Below are 20,274 nucleotides of genomic sequence, written 5' to 3'. Positions count from 1 at the left end.
TGGGGCTGGGTTTAACAACACCCAAAATTAAAAATTTTAATTAATGGGCAAAAAGTATTTCCACTCTCCTCTTTATATGCTTATATTTTACATTCTCTCTTATTTTCGAAAAAAAAAAAACGAGAGGAAGATAGTTCTCTCCTAATTATCTTTTTTTCCCTTCATTTTTGTTTTCTATTCTTTTGTTTGTTTTTCTTGCTTATGAAATTCAAGAATATATAATTATTAGAAAATATTAATAAAGTCAAATAAGTGATATATGCGAGCGTGACTGATATTCTATACAGTGAAAGAATAAAAAACAAATTGATTGAATGTCTTGATGAGATATTACGAGATAAAAATAGGACAAATCATCACCTTAAGCTGATTCAATTGGATATATTGGGTTATTGTAGCATAATGAATAATTGATTTCGAATACTTGGTGATCATGAAATTCTATCAAGCAAAATGATTATAATCAAGATAAATTTGTGACTAATTCTTATAAATTTTATTTTTTTTATATGTAACATATAGAATTGATAAAGTTTCTTCATGTGCAATATTAGAAAAGTATTGATGCTAATAGTTTATAGTATAATATATTGATGTTGCTTCCATTTTAACATGGATTGTAATTCTTTTGTATCGTAGATATAATATTTAATTTCAATTGTAGTTTAATTCAATTTTTGTTTAACATAGATTGTAATTCTTTTGTATCATAGATATAATATTTAATTTTAATTATAGTTTAATTCAATTTTTGGTTTTTTAATATATTCTAATATATTTCTTAATTAATCCCCTATTTTATTATTATTGTTACATAGAATTCCAGTTATAAGAAAATATGAAAATATATTAAAATTACTAAAAAGTATAAATCATTGAATTTTGTAAAAATAAATAAATCATTCACCTTTAATTAAAATTTTATAAAAAAATTAATCAATTATTTTTAAAATTAATTTAATTTGATTTGAATTATCAATAAAAAAATATATATTAATTTCAAATATACATAATATAAAAATTTATCATAGTATGATATAAAATTACTTAAAAGTAAATATGTCAATTTATTTATTTATCTAAATTATATAAAAGTTTTGTATCCTGTGCATCGCACGAGTTTTCAACTAGTTCTGTTAAAAATATTAACTTCATATATATATCTGAAATTATTTAAAAAAATATATTTTTTACAGTTTGAATTAAGGTTTTTACAATTTTCCTATAGCCATATTATATATCCAAAACTATTTTCAAACAGTGAAAAGATATAAATTTTGAATCCAGATGCAACGAATAATAATCTATTAATAAAATTAGATTTTTATAATTTACTAACTTTATCATTAATGATTTAATGAGAAAAAAAAAAAATAACTAAAAATATGTTTTAATATAAAAGATTAACAGCTTAATAAACCAACAAATTTATTCGATGTTTTTGTTTTATGCCTTTGACAATCACCACGGCTTGTTAGCAACGCAGCGTTTTGATTGTAAGAATAGAAGGGCGATTCTGCCCTTTATGGAAGCCGGAGATCTTCAAATGCAACAATGGCTGTATCTGTCGATTTGTTCAAAAGGGTTCATCTCATTTGTAAGAAATGCCGGTGAGGGTGGTGGAAAGCTCGGCGCCTTCTCTAATTTCAGGTATAAGAAGAATTTGCGTTTGAATTAGTTCTGAGCTCGCTGTTACAGTTAGGGTTTCTCTTCTTGAGATAATTTCACATTTCTCTGTGCGCTTCAAGTTGTTTGATTTGCGTATTTTTGGATTTGAACAAACGAAGACCGTTGATTCAACACTGATACATATGCTTTACTATGAAGGTGTAATTTCTGGACACACTACACCACCATTTTGCACGCTTTTAAGTGTTGGACAGGTTATCTTCGATTTTTCTTTCCTTCCCTTTTCTTATGAATTTGGTATTATTGTGCTCCTTACTTAATCTGACTGCGTTCTATTCTTCCTATTTTCCCCAATTTGAATTGCATGCGTTAATGTGAATCCAAAAACAAGAGGTGTTAAGTTGTTGATTTAAATTGTATTTGTATTTTCATTTCTACAGGCCTTCTCCGGTACTCAGAATGTTTCTAGTGTTCAGAAAGATGAAGCTTGGAGAGTTAATGTCCGTCTTCAAGGATGTGACCTTGATCATGGTTACTTGTGTGGCACCATGGAAGCTCTCAATGTTCCTATGGCGGACACACCAGTAAGCATCTTCCTTTCTTTCTTTCTTCAACCAGTAGATTTTGCTTGTGCAGCCTCCAAATTCTATTATGATCCCGGTCAATTGGACCTTATCAGTCATTTCTCAATGAAGTGGTATGCATCTCCTTTTTCATAGTCGGGTCCATTGCATCCGGCCCACTGTAGAAGCTGGTTTTCCCTTGATAATTTTTGTATGTTAACTCATGTTTTGCTTGATGTGTGATCCGGTGGATGACTTCTAAGTTCTAACCAAATTATATGTTGGTCTAGTTACCTTGTTAAAACTTGTGGTTTTAGCACTGCCACTTCTATGCTCTTTCATATTATCGGATATTCAAGGTATTATACTGTTGAATTGCTTAAATGTACCCCATCTATGAAGTGAATTTGAAATATGCTTAACTTGTAGTCAGAGTTCCCATGCGCCCCATCAGACAAATATGTTATGTGAAGCAGAATATTGTCTTCCATTTAATATTTAACGTCATTTACATGCTATCCAGGTAGTGACCTTCTGGGAAGGTGAGATTGTTGATTGCAAGAATTACACGTTCTTTACCGGCAAATGGGAAGCATCGTATGCCTCTTTCCTCTGTTTCTTGAGTATTGATCTTATATGTATCTTTTTGGAGGTGGATGCATCCCGGCCTTTAATCTGTTTTAGACATTCTTAACAGACCAGAAGATGATATAAGGCACTGGACAAAGTTTCCATCTTTTCTTCCCTTTAAGGTAAGAAGTCAGAAATTATCATCTTATGAAGCAATATCTGTCCATTGGCTGAATTTGTCCTTTATAGGGCCAAGTGGAGATTGATGGTGGCAAATCTTTGGATTTGAGTAATTGCCCATACATATTTATGGTAATCAGTTCTCAATCACTACTTCAATTGTGGCAGAAGTATTATCTTTTCATTTCATTAAACCTTAACTCTTTTGTGATATGTTCTCCTGCAGAGATGGAAAGAGCAATATTTTGTCAATGTTGGAACAGACTGCGGGTTAACCATAGCTGGGTTTTACTATGTTTGCTTCTCTTGTAATGATGGCTCCATCAATGGATTCTATTATGATCCTAATAGCACGTACTTTCCCTCACTTCTGCCTTGACTTTTGTTTTTCTGCATTTTTTGTTCACTCCGAATAGAGAAGTGGATATGTTTGAAACCAGTACATTGGTCTTTCTTCTTGACTGTCACTTATCTGTTTGAATCAACCTGCAGTCCATTTCAGAAGCTTGAATTGAAATCCACTAATGAAGGACGATCTGGCTTCAGTTTTTCATCTTATGAGTTGCAGTGAAACAGGAGTTACGAACTTTGATTACACGATCTGAGAACTACATGTCTGAGACTATGGAGAATTTGCCATGTACAGGAAATCCACTTGATGTATTCAATGTGCTGTGCATCTTCCCACGTTGTTATGTGTTGGTTTGTTCAGTGAAAAATGATTGTAAGAATCACAAATATTTCATATTTACCTGTGAAGTAGATATGAATCGTTGTTTCTCATATCATGGATCATCTGTTTTGTTGTTTCTAACTTTTCCTTTTAAAGCTGTGTTTCCGAGTTTTCTATTTGAACAAGGGTGTAGATCAGGATAGTTATTGCAAGAAGAGCATAGGCAATGAATGAATCGTGGCTACATATCCTGAAATGGGAAGGAAATGAATTTGACTTGCTAGATTCAACTCCATCTCCTATTCAGTAACTACCGATATATGACAAAATTTCTTTTTTTCTTTCCTTGGCTAAGCATAGTTGTTAAATCGAGATACGATTCGTGATTCGAAATCTCATTTTGTGAATCGAGACTCGTGAATCGTATCGAATCGTAATTTACGGATTTATTTTAAAATATTATAAATAAAATAAAATATTAACCATATTTAATTTTAAATATGAGTCTAAAAATGAAATATTAGTATCCAAATAGAAATCTTGATCAAGTTAAATACTTAAAAGTTGAAGAGTCATCTTTTAATTTCTGCAAGTGAAGAATCATAATTATTTGAAACATCTCTACACTTATTTATTCCTTTTATATTTTTTTATGTTTAACCGTGACAAATAAATTTCAAAACTAGGACCTGTACATTTTCCACTAATATCATTTATTTCATACATTTTCCACTAATATCATTTATTTCAAGCACAACACTTGATATTTAGACTTACAGCACAACAATTATTCCAGTAAATGAATGTTACAATCCAGTATCTGTACTGTACGTTTTCCATTTTACATTTAAATTTTTTTTAAGGTAATGCATGACTCGGGTGACTCGGCCGAGTCACCAACGACTCGGCCGAGTCATTGCCAATTAAGACGAATTTCGAGTCAGACCATAGAATCGACTTGAAATCCACCTGAATCGTATCGACTCTTACAAGTCTAATAATAACTATGTGGCTAAGAGACTGAAACATTGAGGTTGGAAGTGGAAGATTATGCTGCATTTTCTTATGAGAAAAGTAAAAATATAAATTTTGTGGTTTGGGTGATTTACAAAAGATAAATTTAAAAGTTCGCAAACATGAGTATGTGCTTTGTGAATTTTGTAGTTAAATAACACGTCAGTTAATTTTTGGGCGAAACAATACTTGTGGTTTAATTAATTTGTAAATTAGACCTTGAATTTTGGATAATTTGCAAAATTGGTAAATAGTATGCAAAAAACACATATTCCTGTTTGTAAACATTTAAAATACATGGATCATTTTTGTAAATTAGTCGAACCCGAAGGATTTATTTTTCTATGTTTCCATTTTCTTATATGTGCTGTTGTTGGGTAAACTGCATCCATGGTCCCGCAATTTACTTCTATTTTCATTATGACCCTTAAATTTTAAAAGTAGACATTACAATCCATTTTACTAAAATTTGATCAAGTTCAAATGATCGAAATAGAAAATTCTAAGAATTGAAGTTGTTTAGAATCACAGTTTTTCAATAGAACTATCATTTCAATTTTTTAAATGACTATTTTTAGAGTTTTCTTCTTTAAATAATAGTTTACTTTTTTTTAAACTAAACAAATGACTTTAAAATTAAAATTGATTAAAATATTATTAAGTTTAAATTACTATTTAGCTTTTGATCTATTCAAAATTTTATCATTTGGTTATTGATTTATTATTTAATGATATTTGATCCTTGATCTATTCCAATTAATGAAATTTCATTCAATTTGGATGAAGACTGAACATAATTGTTATCCTATTAATACGTGTCAATATTTTGACATCTATATATAATATAAAACAGTAACGATAGAGTTGAGATGTCACTTCATTATTTTTTACTGATAAAAAATATAATATAATATATAATATATTAATTTTAATTATATTATTATATTTATTTATAAAAAGATTATTTAAATTAAATGTGAAAATAAAATAATAATATTTAATTTATATACTATATCTAAGAGTTCTACAGAATTTAAATTAATCCCTAAAATCTCTCTAATTCTCTGCATATCTATATCTAAAAGTTCTACAGAATCTAAATTAATCACTGAAATCTCTCTAATTCTCTGCATATCTATCTATATATAATATAAAACAATAACGATGGAGCTAAGGTGTCACTTCCTTTTTACTGATAAAAAATATAATATAAAATATAAAATATTAATTTTAGTTATATTATTATATTTATTTATAAAAAGATTATTTTATCCGTACTATATCTAAGAGTTCTACAAAATTTAAATTAATCCCTAAAATCTCTTTAATTCTCTGCATATCTATATCTAAAAGTTCTGCATAATTTAAATTAATCTCTAAAATCTCTCTAATTCTCTGTATATTTATATATAATATAAAACAGTAACGATGGAGCTGATATGTCACTTCATTATTTTTTACTGATAAAAAAATATAATATAATATATAATATATTAATTTTAATTATATTATTATATTTATCTATAAAAAGATTATTTAAATTAAATGTGAAAATAAAATAATAATATTTAATTTATATAGCACCTTTATATCATTAATTGTAATTATTAAATTAAATTTTTTGTTTACATTTATATATTAAGATGAATCCGTGCATCGCACGGGTCAAAAACTAGTTATACTTAATAAATCTTAGTTCAGGAATTTGTTTTTATTTTTTAATCTAATTAATTATTTTCACATAAGAAAATTTATATGGGGATTAAACTTTAAGACGTGTGATGTGTTAAATCAATGTGTTAAAATATCACCACGTATCAGGAGATAATGGTTTTGTCAAGTCTCCATCCAAATTCAGTAAAGTTTCACCAATTGTGATAGTTCAAGAGCCAAACTATGACCGAATAATAGATCAGGAACTAAACATGTATATTTTGTAATATATATTCTTAGAAATTTGCAAACTATATTCCAACAACAATATGATTTTTTTTTATAAACTCAATATCAATATAATTAAAACAACAACTCAAACAAATAATAATAATAATTAATAAGTAATATAATTCAATAAAAACTATAAACAATATCTTTAAATTTTAAATCATATCATGAAAACAAATAGAAAATACAATTAAATAAAAATATCCAAAAATAAATTGGAATAAATTGGAACAAATATCGGTATTGTCTAGGCAAACTAAGCAGCCAAAAACGACTAAAGAACCTACTCAGAATAAATCGGAACAAATTCTTAATTATAAGCGTTTAAAGCCTTGATATTCGAACCACCATTTTCTTAAACACTATAAAAGAATATCGTTTTCCATTGGGTGGCCTTGAATTGTAAGATTTATTAAAGATATCGGAAGAGACTCTTTCTATATTTGGAGTCCTCACAAAATAACTTGTGATTCACAAGTTATCTTTATTGAAAAGATGAAAATATAGATTTTCTTTTTGGGGCTGAAAATTATAGGTAGGGATTAATTAGTTAATTAAAAAAATGAAGATAAACGTTGTCTATAAATTTAGTTAAATTTGAATTGCATAATCAATAATTGAAATTTGATTGGAATAAAAGGTTAATGCGTATAGAAGAGAATGACTGACTTAATTCTAAGAGATAGATAGATAGTGTTGAAACGTGGGGCCATGTTCCAGCTGGAAAACTGCAAGTAAGCATGAAACTCAGTTAGTGGGACCACTAAATGGACCCAAAAAAATCTCCCATTCTCTCGCCTCACCTCGCAGAGAGAGAGAGAGAGACTGCTAATAAATCAGCAATCACGTAATATATAATAATGGGACACTGCTATATCTCGAACTACATTTATGCACAACCTTCCTCGTGCATATTCACGCTATTGCTTTACTAACTTCCCAGTTTAACTATAAAATAAAAAAGCTGCATTTACCCCTTTTCATGAGGGACGTCTTCTCCTTTTTACATCTCATCTAACCCACCCTTTTCTGCTGCTACATATATACACACCTCTTCTGCTCTCCAATAGCTTTTCTCTGTAAGTATGGATACTACTAGTTTGCTTTGCGACGAGGTTTGGCTCTCCACTCCTACACCTGATTATCTTAATTACAATGATAACATTCCACCCAAAACTGATACTTCTGCTGAATATAGTAGCACACAAGTCTCTGAAGTTGATTTTTTAATATGCTTAGAGAAAGAGGAGCTCTACTTGCCTAAAAAAGGTTTCTTGAACTATCTTCAATCTCAAAATCTCATCTTTTCTAGGTTTAGAGCTATTCAGTGGCTTATCAAGGTACTTATCTATACACTTCTATTTAATATATAACACTTGTTTGATTCTGTTTTATGACTTTCAATCATGCTATGTTGTTTTGCAGACTTGCACTCGTTTCAATCTCTCTCTGGTGGCACTTTTTAATGCAGCTAATTATCTTGATAGGTTCATTTCTATCAACCACTGCCATGTAAATATATATTTCATCATTTCTTTGCTCTTTCCTTTCAAATATATTTGTTTGTTGTTTGAAACGTTATTCTTTTATATAGGAATGGAAGAATTGGATGATGGAATTACTATCTGTGGCTTGTTTATCTGTTGCTGCCAAGTTTAGTGAGACATCTCTTCCTTCTTTGCATGAAATTCAGGTAACAATTATAACATTTTTATATATTTATGTATGGAGATTTATGTGTATACATACTAATTATTATTGTGGTGATGGATGAAGATGGAGGGATTGGATCATACATTTGAACCAATCACGATCCAGCAAATGGAATTGATTTTATTAAATACATTGAAATGGAGGCTCAGCTCTACTACATCTTATTCCTTCTTAGAGCTGCTCATGACAATGAAAATGGATGATCTCTTCCAATCTAGTCTTTTAAAGGATTTATTACTTGACCGAGTCACTCAACTTCTTCTTCAAACTATATTAGGTACGTCTTATATATTCTATATGATTATATATGATATAAATGGATTGTTTTCTTAAAATTCATTCATCTAATTTATTCTTGAAGATTACAAAATGGTGGAATGTAGACCAAGTATAGCAGCTATATCTGCTATGTGGTGCGGTATGGAAGAGCTAATGCCATCACAGTCCCAAGCATACCTCACCCATATTACAGGATTCTTCAATCACATTCACAAGGTAAGGATCTTATAACTCTACTAAGATAATAATAATTAATTGAATATTATTGTATATTTGTATATTGATTTTTATTTTTATTTTTCCAAGGATGAGATAGTGAAATGCCGAGACATAATGTTGGAAACAAAGCTGGTAGATCCGGTGTACGACTGCCGAGAAAACTCAGAAAAGTGCCCTTCAAGTCCAGTGACAGTGCTATTGAAAGGGGGGATCGATGGGCAAGCTGATCTTTCAATCTTTAACATCAAAGAATCAGAGTCCAATATACAAGCAAACAAGAGAAGAAGAATGAATCGATGATCTTAATTGTCAAACAAAAATTTCAGGTTAATAATTTATTAATTGTTGTGAGAGAAGTTTGTAGAGGTTTTGGTGCAGCCAGCATGATTGTAAAGAACCACAAAGTGGGTGTAATGGAGTTGCACAAAACAACTTTGATCTATATTAACAAAATCATTTCGGTTTCCTTCCAATCTAATATTAAGATGTTAGAAAGATATAAATTGAATTTATTCATTTATTACTCCCTCCAAAAACATTGATAAGATATTAATAATGGCTCACTTTGCACCAACAAGTAATTGCACAACCATCTTTAAATAAGATATTTTGGACACTTAGAGGTAGGGTTGTAAATGAGCCGAGCTGCTCATGAGCGGCTCGGTGATCAGCTCGATAAAAGTTCGGCTCGACGATTTACTTGCTTGGTTCGTAAACGAACCGAGCTTGAGCAGGCCAAAGCTCGGCTCGAAAGCTCGCGAGCAGGCTCGATTAGAACATTTATGAATAAATTTTAGTTTTGTAGAAAACTATATAGTTTTATATTAGTTCACAAATATCTAAACTTAATATTATTTCATTTGCTATTAGATGAGTTTGTTCACAAACATAATAAATGAGTAATAAATGAACTATTTGCTCACGAATTTTGCTTGTGAGCTTGTTTATGTACACCATTAAAGAGTTATTTGCGAGCAAACTTCACAAATATAATTAGCTCACAAACAATTTATGGTTAGATAATTTTTTTAATGAACCAAGTCCAAAAGAGGATTTTGAGCTCAAAACAAGCTCGAAACTCGGCTCAAGCTCGTTGAGCAAGCCAAAGCCCAGCTCGGGCTCGGCTCGTTAATTTTATAGCAAGCTTGGCTCGGGCTCGGCTTGTTAATTTTATAGCAAGCTTGGCTCGGACTCGAACTCGTTAATTTTATAGCGAGCCGAGCTTGAACAGGTAAAAGCTCGGCTCGGCTCGGCTCGGCTCGATTACAACCCTACTTAGAGGAGGTAGGCCTTTTTCTTTATAATCTAGAGCATGTTTGGTTTAGCTATTAGTTAATAGCGGTTGTTGTTGGCTACTGTAAGCTCTTTGTTATTAGTTCATGTTGTTGTTAGTATTTAAAATGTCTAATATGGACATATTTTAAATTAATCAACAAATAAATTATAAAATAAAAAATATATTACATGAACTAATAAAAATAAAAAATTTATTGAACGTAACAAAATCTTGTTCTTTTGGTAATCATGTTATAGAAATAGAAACAATGTTAAATAATAAACATATTTTATGGAAATAAAAATCAATAAAAAAAATAACTACAAACAAAACTAAAAAAATGTGTTTTTCATGAAAAGCTCTAAAATACGGTAGTTTCCAGAGAAAATGCTAAACATTGCGGTTATATAAACTTAGGGCATGTTTGGTTCAGCTAATAGCTGTTTGCAACTGCTGTTAGGTATTTGTTATTAACTGTTTAATTATTAGTGTTTGGTAAAATTTTATTGAACTGTTACTGTTAGTATTTTTTTTTTTTTTGGTAGAAGCAGGAAAGAAAAAAAAGACAACACGAAGATAACACTAGCCTGAGATCAGCCTAGGAAAGCTAACCCCAACCCTATCCTCTAAAAGGAGAGACGAAAGAAAGATAGGAGGATCAGAAAGGGTAGTAACACCTAACATCCCCTCATGCTCAGTCGCCGCCAAGTGATCCGCAATCCGGTTTTGTTCCCTGAAGATGTGGCTGAACTCTAAGAACTCAAAATAGGAGCCAAGCCTTCTAATAGCTTTGATAATGTTCTGGCTATTAAGACAAATAGCATGATTATTAGAAATCATACTAATGGCCTCCTTATTATCAGACTCCACAGAAAGCCTCTTAATACCCAGATTTCTGGCAAGCTTGACTCCAGAAAGAATACCCCACAGCTCCGCTGAAAATGACGAGCCCAATCCCAGGTTATGGGTGAACCCCGACAACCAGGCACCCCCCGCGTCTTTAAGAACACGTCCGGCCGCGACTCTTTCATTGTTGAGGCAGGAGCCATCCGTATTCAACTTCACCACCCCATCTTTCGGCCTGCTCCAACCAACAAGGTGAACCTCTTTCTTCTGGGTAGGCCTGGTATGGGGTCCCCTTTGAAGCTCTCAGTAATAGTAAGGAGCTTATTCGAGAAGAACTCAGGTAAGTTCCCAATAAAAACAGTCTTCTCACTAAATATCTCCTCGTTCCTCCATTTCCAGAGTTGGTGGGAAATAATATCAAAGAAAATGTCACCATTCTCCATGTTAGCCAGTAACTTTCCAATAACCCCATTAGAAAACCAGTCATTCTCGGAGTGGGCAAAGAAGGAGGGGAGAATGTGGTGCGGGAGAACTTTCTTCCATACCTCCTTACTTCTAGAGCAATCCCTAAGTGCATGGCACAAAGTTTCAACATGACCTCTGCATCTATTGCACGCACCTGAATCCGCCAAATGCCTTCTATGTCTCTCCGAATTAGTAAGCAACCTGTCCTTAACTCCCAGCCACAGGAAGCTCCTCATTCGGTAAGGAATTTTCAGAGCCCAAATGGATTTCCAAGTATCCGAGAGAGGGTCAGATCTGTCAAGCGTAAAGGCTTCAAAGGCAGATTTACAAGAGTAAGCTCCATTGTTAGTCAGGGCCTAGCAATGCCTATCCTTGTCCTCCTCAAGATTACTAATCTTAACTCCCCTAATTCTGAGGAGACTATCCAGGCTCAAGAAGGTATCAAACTTAGAACAAATCTAGTCCCCATCAGAGTCCACCACATCAGCAATCCTCCAGTTACGGCTATTGCTAGGCGCGGGGGGGGGGGGGGGGGGGGGGGAGCTACAAATATCTATAAGAGGTTTATCTCCGATCCAGGTGTCATACCGGAAGCTAATGGACTTACCATTCCCCACCTCCAGGCCAAACCCCGAGTAGAATTCAGCAAACACAACACTGAGCATTTTCTAAAGGAAAGAACAATTGACAACTCTCTCCTTAGGGCCCCCAAAGATTTTGTCCTTTCGATACTTGCCACAGAGCAGACGAACCCAAAGAGAAGAAGGGTTTTGCCACATTCTCCAGAGGATCTTCATTAATAAAACTTTGTTGTTGTCCTTAGCTTGTCTAATGCCAAGACTCCCCCTGCTTTTAGCCTGGCAGATCTCATTCCAAGGGACAAGGTGAATCTTCCTTCCCTCTCCCGACTCTCCCCAAAGGAAACACCGGTTGATTTTGTCCAGTTCATTGAGAACCGATTCAGGCAATTTACAGGCTTGCATGATGTGATTGGGAGCCGCGCAGTTGACAGACTGAATTAAGGTTAGACGGCCTACCATGGAGAGAGAATTAGCCTTCCAACTAGCACACAACCCATTAGTTTCATCCAGAGTCTCTTTAAAGGAGGCTTTGGAAACTCTGTCGCTGTGGAGGGGAACCCCCAGATACTTACCCAAAGAGTGAGTAAGAGGAATGCCAGAAAGATCGCTAAGCTTTTTACAAATGCTTCTATCCATGTTCTTAGAACAAAGCATCCGAGACTTATGGTCATTGATCTTAAAATATCTAATACAGACATATTTTAAATTAATCAACAAATAAATTATAAAATAAGAATGATAATTTTGTCAATAATTAATAACTATAAACAATTGTTCATGAAAAGCTCTAAAAATGAGCTTTTCGTGAAAAGCTCTAAAACGCTGCAGTATTCTAAGAAAATGCTAAATGATGCAGTTATATACAACTAATCAAACGCTATATTTCCTGCGGTTTAGAGTGAAACGTTAAACGCCTATTTCGAAAAGCTGAAACGAACACCCTCTTAATTTCAATTCAGATAGTTCAATTCAGTTTAGTAATTTTCAGTTCAGTTCAATAATTTATCATTTAGTATTATTATTATTATTATTATTACAACCATTATTATTATTATAAACTTATTTATTTTAATTATTACTATTTTTAAAGTTTAATATTATTATTTTATGAGTGATGATAAAAAAAAAAAAAAGTTATTGTGAGATTTTCATCCTACCATCATCAAAGTTACCTTCCTGGAATAAAATGAATATTCTAACTCTAATTCCTCAATTTTTAACATCTGGAAATTAATAAAAAAATGATGTGTCGAAGATTAATATAAGATATATAATTGTGCTTTAACTATCAGCTCGAGCTTTTAGTTCAATCGGTTCCATGAGATGGTATCAGAGCCTCTAAGACAAAACGGTCGAGGGTTCGAGTCCCGACAACCTCATTAATATGTGGAATTAAAAACACATGGCAGTATGAGCCTGTATGCCAGAGATTAATATAAGAGCTTTTAATTAGTTAAAGAGTTTAAAAAAGAAAAAAGGGAAAGGGTTAAGGTGCAAAAATACCTATAACGTCTAAAATGGTGCAATTTTATCCCTAATATTGGAAGTGAAGAGCAATTTTAAATTTTACCCCTAACGTCTAAAATGGTGCAATTTTACCCCTAACATTGGAAGTGGAGAGCAATTTTACCCATAACGTTGATAAATTTGGTCAATTTGAGAAATAATTCATCAAACTATTTTCTCGGTCATAAATCTTATCATCTACACTTCACACGTGCGTCATTTTATCAGTAACAAATCACAAACATATACAAAAAAATAAAAATAAAATATTGTCTTTTATACGAATTCAACAAAAAAAATTCAAAAAATGCACCGAATTTATAAATATTAATCTCCAGTTCTATTATTAAATTACAAAAACATGAAATTCTTTTTTAGAACGAATTGATATGCAATTGGTGTAAAATAAGAAACAAAAATATTTTTATTTTATAATAGTATCTGAAATTGGCTCATATTATCAATGTTAGGGGTGAAATTGCTCTTAACTATAAACGTTAAGGGTAAAATTGCACCATTTTAAATATTAAAAATAAAATTGCTCCTGACCCAAAATATTAGAGATATTTTTACACATTAACCTAATTAAAAAAAATTAGTTAAAGAGTTTATCTTATGTAAGTCTACAAGGATAGACCACCAATAATAAAGTCACTTTTGTAACACCCTCATTCTAGTTTGAATATTCAGCTACTCATTAGATAGAATGATATGTATAAACCAAGATTGTTGGAATCTTTTTGAGATTTTTCCTAATAGGCTTCGAGATATATACTATTTCTCTTTCTAAACTTGTTGGAAAAAAAAGGAGAAAAGTTTAAGTGATTTATCTAATTTTATTTAAAGCTGGAAAATATATTAAAGTGCGCATGTAATAAAAATTAAGGATAAAAAAATTACATTTTCTCCAATTAAATTAATGTTTTGCTTGAAAATTTTATATTTCAAGAGACTTATCTAATATTAGGTATGTTATCAAATCAGACTATAATTTAGAATAAAATTGCAAAAAAAAAAAAAAAAAAATTATTTATTTAAGTTTCAAAATATTTGAAAATGTGTAATGTTTACTTTGTCAAAAAAAAAAAAATCCTTTAAAGACACTATTTATTAAACTTCATTTTTTTCCTAATTTTTATTGCGAACAATGCGCTTACATTAAAGAAGAAAGAAAAATACACATCCCATCCGGATATCATTCGAATCCATAACCTCCCTAGTCATAGGTATTCTCTCAACCACTAGACTAAGAGTTTCACACATTTATTAAACTTCATTTTATTTTAATAAAGTTATTGAATTTCTTGTATTTGAATAAAGTCTTTTAAATGAATTCAGACAGAAAAAAATTATTGGAATAGAAACGTGATAATCAGGTTGAATTTTTATTATCACATGTAAAATATTACATCTATGTGTATATCACATGATAGCTAAAACTAATTAATATATATATATATATATATATATATATATATATATATATATATATATATATATAAAAGATAGCACATGATAATTTCAAACACTTAAGTTAAATAAATAATAATAAAAAAAATTTATCAAGTGATTATCATGTCATATATAAAAGTTAATTATTTTAATCATTGTTGTATTGTCGACATTTTAGTGTTTCTTTCTTTTATTGAAATAAAAAAAATTAATTATTTTATTAAAAAAAATAAAATTCATTGTCGGAAACTTCAGTAAACATGCATGAATAAACTACATCTTATGCGTAAAGGAATTCACATTCTTCTTTTATGTAGAGAGTAATCTCATTTTTGGCATGGGCTAGAAAAAGATTCAAACATTCAAACATTCTTTTTATTAGAGAAAAATTTCAATTGTGAGCAAGATGCAATGATTATGAATGAAAAAATGTGACCACCAAATAAAAATAATTGGTGTTGGAAAGTAAAAGGTATAAAAGTATATATAGGTAGAGTCCAATGAACCTAGCTACCTAAATCAATGTAATATAAAAGTTTCTATATTAATTAATGTGTGGGACATCATTAATCTTATTTGGAATTGTGTTTGAAGTTGGAATTGAATCGTACCACCGAATGTATGTACAGGACAACCTTACTTTTATTTTTTAGTATTGTAGTAATCATTATAAACTTGGCATGAAAATGTTGAAGACCATGGACTTTGTAGGTTATGTTTACTACCCATTTTCAGGAATCTTCTCAATCCTTCCAATTTGTGCTATGAGTATGGGGAAGAAGAATCATACCAAACTTCCTATCACGGGCTAATGTTTTAAATTATTATAACTTTTAACTTAGGAGATTGTTTTATATAAATTAATTATTCAATTTTATTTAGACAATGTTACATTCTTTAAAATAAATAAAATAACTTGATGGAAGGGGGAGACAAACTTACATGGGGGAGAAGGTAAACTTTGAGATAACATGTCAGTGCATTCTCACAAAGATTCGGATGGAGAGAAGATCTACATATCACCATCTGTGGAAAAGAAACAAAGGACATGGTAGTGTATCATATGCGAACGTGTTGGGACCTCGAAATATTACATGCTTCAGATGCGATGAGTTGGGCCACTATAAAAATGAGTGTCCACATATTAGTATATGGACTAGTAGAGGGGCTTTATCTCAGACTACAGAAAGAGAGAGGAAATTAAGTAGAAAACACAATTAGAGTTGGCAAGGGTCGAGGTAGAGGTCGTGGATTCAATCCTAACAATGGGTGGTCATGCTTAAATTTCTTATACTAACCCCAATAATGCATTGAGACATTGACCCAAGTTTTTTTATTATTATTTTTTTTTTTTTGCTGAGTTAGACAGAGTTGTGGTAGTTCGAAAAAGCCTTGTTGGCTCCTAACCCTTCCACCTCACAAGACGAGTCAATGATTTGTCTTTTCAAAGATGTTTCTACTCACCTTGCTAATAATGAGGAATTTTGTAAGGAAATGGGAAATCAAAGGGCCCAAAAATAAATCAAGACCGTCAAGAAAGATCACATGGCTCTCTACCAACTACAACATAAAAACTCTCGAAGGGCAGTCATAAGGAAACCACTCAAGCGATCACATTGAGGAGAGGAACGAAGGTTGATTCACTTATTCCATCCAAGGTCCAAGAGACCTCAACTCTAAATGTAAGTGAGTCAGAAGAGGTGTGTACATCCGGCTCGAACTCTAAAACTAGGAAGAACGGGAATATTGGGGGTTAAGCAATCATTTTGAAGATACATTTTCTCTAGAGGTTGAGGAAGGAAAAACTTGAACACCAGTGTTCGAAGTTCTTAAAAATCTTTAAGAAACTTCATATCGATTTGCCTTTAGCGGTGGCACTTGAACAAATGCCAACTTAGAGCATGCCTAGTGGTATGCAAAAAGGACTAACTTGCGATTAAGATAAATTATGTAGATGTATTTATCCATTAGAGAGGTTGTCACTTTCTTTAGAGGACAACCAGGATTGGGAGTGTCTCCGACTGACAAAAGCTTTTTTTTTTGCAAGAGTGAAAGGTTGGAGAAAGGGTAGGTTCATGCACCACTTTATATGGTCTTGATTTAGAGCATGTGATACATGCGCCAGATGGATGCATAAAGCGCCGCAAATCATAAAAGAAGAATGTTGACAACTCAAACGGCTATATTATTTTAAACTTTATATGTGTAGAAATAAGACTTCTTTATTCAATTTCTCATAATCATTATAAAAAGGTGTTACATGTGGTAGTTTCTAAAAATGCTTAAGTCACATTTTAAGCAACAACCACTATTGGGGATGCTCTTACATTAAGTTTCTTAAAGATATCCTTTCCAAAAATAGGAAATGGGAAGTGAATGAGTCAGTAGCTTCGACAGAAGATCGCTCCACATAAGCTTAAAAAGTTACCGCCAAAAATAAAAGTTCTAGAGAGTTTTTCAATCCCTTGCTCCATAGGAGACTTATCCTTTTCCTGAGACCTTTGTGATTTAGGGGCGTCTATTAATTTAATGTCTCATTCTGTTTTCAAGAGACTAAGGTTGGGTGAAACGAGGTCAATAAATATGACATTACAATTAACTGACCAGTCCATAGCTTGACCCAATGAGATAGACGAGGGCGTGCTTCTCAGGTGGACAAGTTCCTTTTTTCTCAATTTTTATGGTGATCGATGTGGCAGATGATGATGTGATGCCTATCCTCTTAAGTAGGACATTCCTTGCAACCGTTTGGGCACTCATAGATGTCCAAGTATGGTAAACTAATCTTGCAGTTGCAAGATGAAAAGATAATGTTCAATATGTACGGTTCAATTCGTTATCTTAATGACAATCTTGAGTTGTGTAGTTTCATTAACTCTATTAAAAAGTTGCTGAAAAGGTCTTATGTAAGTCACCTCAGGAAGCTGCATCCAAGTTGGAAATTGATGATGCACGGAGAGCATTGGGTGAACCCAACTTCTATGGTTCATCAATGTTGGGATGTCTCCATGGGTAAGAAGTCTCATGATTGGGCAAAGCAATAAGGGACACATCCGTTTGTTCATAAAGCCACATGAGCTAAAACGAGAAAAGTCGAACTATCATGACTATAAAAATAGTGTTGGTTTTAGTACTTAACTCGAACTTGTGTTATACGTAACTTTGTTTTGATTTTTAAATCTTTGTTTATTTATCAATTTTATTTGTTTTTGTAGTTTAATCTTTATGTGTATGTATTTGTAGGTTGTAATTTTTGAGCAAAAATTAAGTCGGAATAAATTTTAGATTGAAAATAAAGAGAAAAAAGAGCGCCAACTTTTAAGTTGACATGTCATATCAACAAGCAGACACGTCATAATAGACGACGGGAGAATTTTCCATTCGTCACCCAGCCTGACATGGTGTGCCAATTTGTTGGCACGGCAGGCCAGCCTGCCAAGGCGCATGAGCAGCGTTGGGAAAACTTTTGACATGACGTGCCACACATCACCTTAACTTGCTTTGTTGGTCTTGAAAAAAAATTTGATTTATGGGGGTCCTCGGTCACATTGGTGAGGTATGTTTATCGGTACATGATGTATCCATATTTATGTATATCTTTATATCTTAATTTTCTTTAGTCTAGTGTGAGTTTTACTTTATTAGTGCTTATTTATCTTTTTTTTTTATATAGGTCTTTTTGGAAATGTAATTCAAATTACAGATTAAAATGATGATCATGTAGAGTCTAAAGTAAAATTGGAGAAAGTCGTCAAGTCTTGAGGCATGCCCATGGCTTAGACTTTGCTGAAGAATGAGATTTTGCATTAAAGGGATGATTTGTCCTAACCCGTGTCCATGGGTAAGAATCAGCACGAATTTGGTAGCTGGGTTGTAATTTTCATTATTAATTGTAAATATGTCAAGACATTATTATAGGATTTAAAAAAAAAATCCTAATTGGAATTTAATTCTATATAAGATTTTTATTATTAGATTTTTACAGGTAGTTTTTAGTTTTTCCTTAGAGAAAAATGTGGAGGTGGGGAGATAGGGTTTTTACGTTTTTACAAGAGGCAAGAATAGATATCGATTTTTCTTCATGTTTCTTCATCTTTCTTGGCGTATTCCCTCTTCTGTGATGAACTAACCCCAATTTCTAGCTAGAGGATTTAGTCTTGAGCAATAGAATGTGAGATCATTATATACTATTTGTCGTCATCTATTTCAAGTAATCAATTTTCATTCCGTTTTTATTCACATTGCATGATTTAATTGAATTTTTTATTTGATTATTTACTTGTAATCGTTTGCTAATTAGGTATTTAAATATGTAATTGTTTAAATCATCTGATACAAGTAACAAATAACATAATTAATTATAGAAAGCTTTTAATTTTTGTTGTGAATTGGAATTGCTATATTTTTTTTTGAATGAAGGTTGGGACGCGAAGGAAGGTCGGACATCCCAATTAGGTTGGAACCCCCAGCACAACCAATAACCCTTTTATTAATAAAGAATAAAAAATACATAGAAGAGATGGGGAGAAAAGAAAAAAGAATGAAGAAAAGGAAAAAAATACATAACACGAATATGCGCTACATTGCATAAGTCGTCAAATACTAGAGCCTGATAGAAGTAAGGAGCCGAGTGCCACTAGCAATGAGAGACTGCCGACTGTCCATGGTTCGCGAGTCTATCTGCTGCCTAATTTCCTTCCCTAAAAATATGAGTAGCTCTCCAATTCATTGCTGACAATAGTCTTCTGCAGCGTTGCCATTCTCTTTTGATTTTCCAGGGAACCTCAGCTTGGTTATTATTCAGCAGCTGCACTGCATACATTGAGTCAGATTCGATCCAGATACTACTCCAACTTCTATTCCATGTAGCTTCGACAGCATAAGCAATTGCCTTGAGTTCAGCAATGTGAGCCGGTGCATCCGGAATCGGAAAAGCGAAACATCCGCTACAAAGCCCCTTGAGTTTCAAAACAGCCCACCTGCGCCTGCTTCTCCGAAAACACTGGATGCACCATCTGTGTTTACCTTCAGCCAATGAGCCGGGGGGGCAAGCCAACGAACAGTCACAAAGTCGGGTTCCGGGGGTGGGCGTATAGTAGTGATGGCCACTCCTCTGTACTCATGTATCAAGCGAAACAACTTGTGCTTAAGAGTTTGGATTGAAGGAAGCTCGTTCTCAAAAATAGCTTGGTTCCTGATATGCAAGATGAACCAGATACAGGAAACCACAGCAAAAATCCAAAACTTTCTTCTACTGCGCCTGATTCTATATTCTCGCAACATTGCAAAAAAGTCCGCAAAGGAGACCGCGTACCTGGTGGTAATATCAAAAATATTAAATATGTGAGGCGGATTCATCATGCG

General features: G+C 32.4%; 2 protein-coding genes across 3 annotated transcripts; both read left to right on the top strand.

Moving 5' to 3' along the window:
* The first annotated feature begins 1,532 nt into the window (after positions 1-1,532).
* On the top strand, positions 1,533-3,751 carry LOC136206080 (uncharacterized). 2 transcript variants are annotated; one of them, XM_065996999.1, is made up of 8 exons: positions 1,533-1,650; positions 1,828-1,883; positions 2,070-2,213; positions 2,716-2,789; positions 2,890-2,944; positions 3,012-3,074; positions 3,169-3,296; positions 3,435-3,751. In XM_065996999.1, the coding sequence occupies exons 1-8, from the start codon at positions 1,605-1,607 to the stop codon at positions 3,511-3,513; spliced, it is 645 nt and encodes a 214-aa protein (XP_065853071.1). In that variant the 5' UTR covers positions 1,533-1,604; the 3' UTR covers positions 3,514-3,751. The 2 variants fall into 2 exon arrangements, with proteins under 2 accessions (XP_065853071.1, XP_065853072.1); XM_065997000.1 differs by having other exon boundaries at positions 1,536-1,650; positions 1,788-1,883.
* A 3,719-nt stretch (positions 3,752-7,470) lies between these two features.
* Positions 7,471-9,244, top strand: LOC136206809 (putative cyclin-D7-1). The gene is made up of 6 exons (XM_065997984.1): positions 7,471-7,913; positions 7,999-8,085; positions 8,168-8,266; positions 8,350-8,563; positions 8,648-8,781; positions 8,872-9,244. The coding sequence occupies exons 1-6, from the start codon at positions 7,659-7,661 to the stop codon at positions 9,082-9,084; spliced, it is 1,002 nt and encodes a 333-aa protein (XP_065854056.1). The 5' UTR covers positions 7,471-7,658; the 3' UTR covers positions 9,085-9,244.
* Positions 9,245-20,274: the final 11,030 nt, after the last annotated feature.

Source organism: Euphorbia lathyris, chromosome 9, assembly GCF_963576675.1.
Source record: "Euphorbia lathyris chromosome 9, ddEupLath1.1, whole genome shotgun sequence".
NCBI classification, from domain to species: Eukaryota; Viridiplantae; Streptophyta; class Magnoliopsida; order Malpighiales; family Euphorbiaceae; genus Euphorbia; species Euphorbia lathyris.
Note: the sequence above shows the minus strand (reverse complement) of the source record. Positions and strands in the feature narration are given on the sequence as shown.

Excerpts from the sequence above, each read along its gene's own strand:
- LOC136206080 (XM_065996999.1), top strand. The coding sequence starts at position 1,605 with ATGCCGGTGAGGGTGGTGGAAAGCTCGGCGCCTTCTCTAATTTCAG. Across the intron at positions 2,790-2,889 it reads ACCGGCAAATGGGAAGCATC|ACCAGAAGATGATATAAGGC; the intron begins GTATGCCTCTTT and ends CATTCTTAACAG. Across the intron at positions 2,945-3,011 it reads CATCTTTTCTTCCCTTTAAG|GGCCAAGTGGAGATTGATGG; the intron begins GTAAGAAGTCAG and ends TGTCCTTTATAG.
- LOC136206809 (XM_065997984.1), top strand. The coding sequence starts at position 7,659 with ATGGATACTACTAGTTTGCTTTGCGACGAGGTTTGGCTCTCCACTCCT. Across the intron at positions 7,914-7,998 it reads CTATTCAGTGGCTTATCAAG|ACTTGCACTCGTTTCAATCT; the intron begins GTACTTATCTAT and ends GTTGTTTTGCAG. Across the intron at positions 8,267-8,349 it reads CTTCTTTGCATGAAATTCAG|ATGGAGGGATTGGATCATAC; the intron begins GTAACAATTATA and ends TGATGGATGAAG.